The 7,030-nt window shown below is 41.7% G+C and overlaps 1 protein-coding gene across 1 annotated transcript in view; it reads left to right on the top strand.

Annotated features, from left to right (window-relative positions):
• The window catches only part of TMEM67 (transmembrane protein 67), a 30,714-nt gene extending 30,053 nt beyond the window's left edge, over positions 1 to 661 (top strand). The window contains exons 26-27 of the mRNA XM_010137544.1: positions 7 to 130; positions 581 to 661. Of these exons, the coding sequence (XP_010135846.1) occupies positions 7 to 130; positions 581 to 661 (205 nt within the window). The remainder of the gene's footprint in view (positions 1 to 6; positions 131 to 580) is intronic.
• The last annotated feature ends 6,369 nt before the right edge of the window (positions 662 to 7,030 follow it).

The following is a 7,030-nucleotide window of genomic DNA, read 5'->3' as shown; positions in this document are numbered from 1 at the left end:
TTTCAGTGATGTTCTTTATTACGGCAATGAGACAACACTACTCATCTTTGATATCCTGTTTTTCTCCGTTGTGGATCTGGCTTCTCAGAGTTTTGTTTTAGCAGCTATTCTAACATATTTGCAACAAGAGGTAAATTTCAATTTAAGAACAAAGTAATATTTTTAAAATATGGGTTAGTATGGGAGTTTATGTAGTTAACTAAGTAATGAATGCAGTAAGTTAGCAGTATGTGGTGACAGAAGATTATACTGAAAGCTTATAATTTTTTAAATTTTTTTTTGTCAAAGAGGCTTGTGAGAAATTTATTTTATTGACATGTCTGTCATGAATAAAGAGGCTACAGATAACTTTCCACAGAAAACACACACATATATGTTAAAATTAATCACACATAATTACATAATTTTGGGATGGAAAGATATTGGTAAATGTTTCAGAAATGCTAAAGGGAATTAAGCACCTAATTCACTCATATTAGTTATGATTTAAAGATAATATGAAGTTGTTATTTTATTAAATATTGAAATATAATGTTTTAAGTATTTCTTCGTTAATACATTTTTTCTAAAATGTTCTTAGATATTTAGGTTTATTCGTAATACACTTGGACAGAAGAATTTGGCATCCAAAACCTTGGTGGATGAAAGATTTCTCATTTAATAAAGAAGATTAAAAACTCTGAGGAATTAATCATGGAAATTATGCCCAAAATCAAAGCATCTCTGACCTGCAGATTAATTGTAGTGCCCTTTTCAATAATAATGTAGTAGGTTTGAAATTTATCATTTTTTTATATTGTGTGCTAATAAGCTTTATTTTTGTGACTTTACAATTTTTTTTTCATTTGTGAACACTAAGTCACAGGCCTTTAAAAGGAAATGTATGTAACAATGAGAGAAGTAAACTTACTGTTGTTAATTATTATAATAAAATGAAAATTATTTTTTTTTTTTTTGTAAGATACGGATCACTCACTTTGAGGCAATAATTTGAGCATTCTAGTTGGCAGGACAGATTGTCAACTCTTTAAGTTTTCTGAAAATCCCTTAAATCTTTTTTCTTTTTTTGTTTTCATTTATTTTGAGGTATAATGTTAAGCAAACATATTTCCAGTTTTTACACAGCACAGGATTTTTCTGAAGTTAACATTTCAAGAGGGCTTTTTAAAGATCACTTACTTACAGCGACTCCAACTTGAAATTTTGACTTCTCTTTATTGTGTGCTGTATTTTGTGCTTTTTTCTCTTCTCTTGTTAATCATTGTTTTTCTTGGGTGTAGACTACACATGACTTGTGTTTGAGATACAGTAGTGTTAACAGCAATGCCAAAAAACAGGCTACTTAGAGCAGAGGAGCCAGTTACAGGTATTCGGAGTTTGTGCCTGATCTTCTGTCCCCTGATGTGAGATGCCCAGAGAAATACAGTAAGTCTTCTGTGCTGTTTCCACACAAGCGAAATAAAAACAATTGTTCTTATCTTTTTAGAAGTTGTAGAAGTTTCTAGAGGTTTTCAGAGATGTCTGTACATGCTTATGTACCTCTATCTCTCTTAATTTTCTGACTTTATTATCTTTAGATGTAACACAAAGACCCATCATCATATTTTTGGAATTTAGACAAGTTAGTAATTATTCAAGTGCCTCTTAGTAAGTATTAAGGGAGATTATGAATGGCCTTCAAAACATCCTAAGTGCGGTGTCTACCTCTCATTTGTATGTCTGAAAAGTCTTCCTACTTTTTTAAAATTCTATTTTTCAGTAAATGGTTAAATATGAATAGTGTTTGCAGGTTTTATAGCTGTTACCTGCCTTTAGATGATTCAGTAAGGGATTTTCACCAGCAAAACCACCATAAAAATGTAGGTCGAGGTTAGTGCGCTTATTTCAAAACAGACACCGAGGACATGATGAGTTGGACCTAGCAGATTTCCAATGCAGACACACTTACCCGAGTTGAAGCAGCATTGTGTTCTGGGTGTTCCTGGGTTTCCTAAGGAGGCATATGTTCTCATGTGGATATCGTATCATGTATCATGATATTAAACTTACAGAAACATGGACATAAATCTCAGGGACACTATTGCTCTAATGCATTTGCTTTTTGGTGTTGCAAAACCTGTGTAGCTTGCTAGTCCAATATAATTGCTGTTAACTGATAGAACAGGTCTGCCAGAAAGGCTAAAATCAACTGAAGATTGATTTTCAGTCAGACATCGATCTATTAAAATGCAGTTCAGCGTGGGCATTTCCATGTCCTGCTTTCCTTACTTTTGTCTGCTTAGGTGCACAATGGTTGGTCCACACTCTGCCTCAAAAGAGGTGTGAATACAAAACTTCCAACAGAGTGAAACGTCCACTATAAATAAAATTAAGGTTGTTGCCTTTATAGTGAGTGTAGTAATTAAAGTGTCCATCAGCTTCTGGATCTGTTAAAACAGCCAAAAATCCTATTTCTGCGGAGTCCCATGACTGTATGACTTCATTAGCTGTGAGGTTTCTGGCATATTTCTTGTCACTGATCTACTGAGTGCCAGAAGTGTACACTCAGCTGAGGAGCCATCTGAAAAATGGTCTGCAGTAGGACATTTGCAAGACAAAGTTAGGTTCACATGATGTCTGTGTCGCTATCTTTGGTCAATATCTTTGTACAGCTTAACTAAACTGAACTAAACTTTCCAGATCTTACAAGTCCTACTGAAATGCCAGTGTACAAGAGGAAATATAATCTTTCTCATGTGACCATATTTGGTCACATGATGACTCATGTGTGACTAAAAAAAGGGATGTAGAAAGTTGCTGTGGTCCCTAAGTTAGCAAGAATGACCCTAAAGAATTATTACCCTAAACCAGGTTTTCTCTTACTGTCACTTTCCAGCAATAGTACTGCATGTCACTGTCAATGGTAACAGGCACAAGCTTTTTCTCTGTGTGAATTCTGATGGTGTGTTCATAGTCATGAAGTTATTCTAGGGAACAGAACCACACTTCAAACATACCTCTTCCAGAGTGGTCTGGTTTATGACCAACTTCAGTCAGAGTAACTAAAATGTAGTAACCAGACCCGGGTGAACCAGGGAATGGCTGCAAGCAAAGTGAAGATGCGATTGTGCCATCTGTAGACACAGATGTGTCATTTTTACTTAGGCCCGTACCAGCAGACACGGAGACGTTTCAACATGTGAGCTCTCACTCTATTCCCTGTTCTCAATGCTTTTGCTATCCAAGTACGCATTTCCATGCAAAAATTTGAGTTTGCTTTAGATGTGCCTTTAATTATCTGCTGATCAGAAGGGCATATGAAAGCTTCGATGACCTTGCAGTTTGCAAGAACTACCACTAAAGGCAACTCTTGTTACAGATAAATGATAAATTCATCTAAAAATGCCTGACCAAAATAGTTCAGTCACTAGGCCCCCTCTTTCTTCTCAGTGCACACACTGCTCTGTTGTGTTTTGTTTTTCCAGGTCATTTATCTGAAATATTAATATAGCTAACATAGGCACTCTGTGTGAGTCAGAAATAATTACAGGAGACAAAAGCTCCAGGAATTCACAGAAGCTTTTCTTCATTATTGCTGTCCAGTGAACACTTGAAACAGATTGACTGCACTTTGTTCTCCTTGTGCTTGATACTTGTTCAAGAAATAGTTCTTGTGATTGTTTTTCCACCTTGATGTTTTCCCTTTTTTAAAATTAATATGCAGCCACAATGTGGTGGTCATGTGATGAGTGTATTTCAAGTGTCTAAATGTTTTACTTAATCACGTGGCATTTCAAATTCTCCTATCTGTCTTTTTGAGCAATAAAAAAAAATTCAAGGATTTGAGAAGTTTTTTTGCGCTTGTTAAATCAGTTCGCCCAAGCCTGCAACACACTTTTCTTTCCATGAACATGAGAGGTTTCAGAGTAGGGAGGGAGTCTGCTGCTGGCTCCGCAGTCTGGAGAAGCTCTGTCAGGACAAGCAGAAGCAAGGGAGTTGATGTGGCAGTGGGGGGTACGGTTTTGGGTAGCCGCAACGAAAGGAATGACATGGTTGCTCTTTGCTGAGTGTCTTAGGGGTTAGATATCAAAATAGTTAATTCTACAAATAATTACAACTCGTATATACAACAGGTACAGTAATTTCAAGAATATGTTTAAAATTCACAGGTTTCATTTACTAGTGAGGACTTGATTGATTTGTATTTTACTACAGCCTTCATTTTAATGGTAGGAGCAGCTGTGTGATTGAGGTGAATTGTACCAGAGGTGAGAAGCGCGACTGGGCACTGCAGCAATGCCAGCCAGGCCAAGTGCATGGGGTTTTCTGTTTGTGTTCAGTCTGACAGAGCAGTAGGTGACCAGGGGAGGGTGGCATTGTGATTGCTGAACATCACGAGTGAACTGGGATGGTGAAAGGAGGTAAATGTCAAACCTCTTAAAACTGGTCTCCCTCAACACCACCTGCTTTTCCCCATGTCTCTTCTCTAGCCAGGATCCCAGTATCACACCCTTTTCTTCTGTACCTTTTCACCATTTTAAAGCACTAGTCCCCTGTCCCTATCTCCTGTGCCTCAAGCTACAGCCTCCTCCTTTGCCCCACCACCTTCAGCTGCGTGCAGGTCCTGCTCCTGCCTTCCTGCCTGTGGGTCCGGCAGCAGGGTTCTGTGCTGGGGCAGGTGCTTCCTATCCCCACTTCTCTGGGCAAATGAGGGAAACACAGTCTGCCGGCACAGAGGCTGAGGGGAGGTGGCCTTTGTAGGAGACTGCTGTCAAGGTGCACAAAAGGTGCTGTCAAAGAAGCACAGCTTCTTTGGGGAGAAGAACGACAATCCAAACATAGCGTTAGAGTAAAAGCATCAAGTTCCAGCTTCTGTGTATGTCTAAAAGGGCAAAGGGATGAAACCAAGATGCCTCCAAACTGCTCTTTGAGCACTGGCTTCCTCCAGCTTTGCCTCCTTGATAACCTACATACCATCTCCACCCCAGTACTCCCAGCTTCCTCTTTTGACTCTTACCATGCCACAGCAGACAGATGACACCTGCCAGAGGTGGCTTGGAAAAGCCACTGTCCTCACTGGCCCACCACTGGCAGCTAAAGAGAGTGGTACTGTGGATGTCACCCTGCAGGCAGGACGGCTGAGCTGCTGCCGGCTTCTGTGGGCAGGAGTGTGCAGGTGGTTCTCCACTCTTGTGCTCACAGGGAAGACCTGAATCGACAGACTGGGCTGGGGATCGCAGACCCTGGGGACGTTCAGGAAACCCCAAGAGAGATGCATTTGCCTCTCTGTAACATTTCCACCTTATCCTGGTAGAGCTTCAGTAAGCCTTGATGGTCCAGAGCCCTGACCATCTGTATCCCTCTCTGATCTGGACTGCTTTGCCAACCTACTGGTGCTGCTTGAGGCTTGTCACCCCCTTAGTTTTCCCAGGTGACCTCTGTCACAGCAGGAGTAGCTGTAAGCCTGGCAGCTGGGGAGAGGCAAGGCAGCTCCTGGGATTAATCAGGAAACAGTCCATGTTCTAAGCTCACGTGTGGAATAGCTCTGCAGCTTGGTGGCTCTGCAGAGATCAGGAGGCAGCACTGCATTAGCTGACACTGAGAATTTCCCTCTGAATGTTCAAAATTGTTCTTTTTTTAATCTGTGAAAGCTGAGCCCACACCAGACAATCTCCTCACAACTTGTGGTGTACATGGTATCAGAAGCAGAGGCTATATCTAAGCAGAGAACGAAATGTACTTGTCATAGCACTAAAGCAGTTATGCCTAGAAAACGTGGCAATTAAGAGACAGATCTAGATGGTTTCTTTCTGTGGTTGGTTTTTGGTTGGTTTTTATTCTCATAACTGCCTGCTCTGACAGCATTTAAATTTTCATTTTACAGCTCTGTGCATTAGAGTGGTGGAAAAGCTCATGCAGTCTGGAAGAAACTGGAATGAAAAAACTGGCCTGTAACCCCATAGTCTCCCTGAACTTTTCACCCTGGTTTACAACTGAGGGAAGATAATCCCCTTCAAACCATGTAAAAAATAAGTGTCCAGTTCTTCCTGCAAATGCTTTGCAGAGGTATTTACTTTTGGCTTTGCCTGATCCCTGGGACAAGAGGAGTTGCACTAACCTCCCTGCCGAGCAATCACTTGGGTATCTCCCAGAGCCTGGCCTGATCCCCTTCCCATCTGTGCCCTGCCAGGGGCAGCCAAGCTGGCACGAATGGATTTTGCTCTTTCACATGCAGCGGCTTTCCCTGATGTGTTTCCACGCACTGTGGAGCTGCTGGGGCACCATGGGTGCCAGCACCTTGCTCCGTGGCCTCTCAGAGGACAGATCTGGGCACTGGCTTTGGGGTACAACTCCAGGCTGTTACCACACCTACACTGGCCCTTCCCCTCGCCTCTTCATTTCCAGGTTCACCTGGGCCTACAGAGAGCCAACCATGGAGGTCTTGGCAAGAGGATGCAGGAGTTACGCTGCTATCTTTATGTTCAATACCAGCTGTGCTGAAAGCTCAGTATTTCTTACATGATCCTGGAAATTTAGAGCAGAGATGATGCCAGGAGAGGGACCTCTCAGGTGTTCTTATCTCCTAAAAGGATACAGTCAGAAATTAGTTTCTGTTTGTTTCTCAGCTTGAGACAGAGGGCAACTTTTCCTGGGAAGGAAAAGGCTGCATCTCTCATTTTCAACATTTTCTTTCTTTTTGTGTGTGTTGATATAAGGATCTGAGCTGCAGCGTTGAAAACACTGAAGTTGCTCATCTCTACCTTGTGTGCAGTAGTTCTCTCTACAAACACTGGGGAATATTACCGCGTGGACAGACACAGGGTAGGACATGCAGACAGGGTTTTCTGATGAGATTGCTGTGCAGAGGTGGGTTGTGACAGGGGGCACAACAGCTCAGTGCAGAACTTGCTGAGACTCCACGTTACCCCTACCCACAGTGTTCCAAACCTGCAGGGACAAGGAGACAGCCGTCTCCCTAGGGATGGAGACAAAGCCTGACAAATTCCTCTGTGTAAATGTGACTACAGTTCCCCCCTCCCTCTCCCCCCCC

Source organism: Buceros rhinoceros, unplaced genomic scaffold (assembly GCF_000710305.1).
Source record: "Buceros rhinoceros silvestris isolate BGI_N320 unplaced genomic scaffold, ASM71030v1 scaffold10276, whole genome shotgun sequence".
Lineage (NCBI taxonomy): Eukaryota > Metazoa > Chordata > Aves > Bucerotiformes > Bucerotidae > Buceros > Buceros rhinoceros.
Note: the sequence above shows the minus strand (reverse complement) of the source record. Positions and strands in the feature narration are given on the sequence as shown.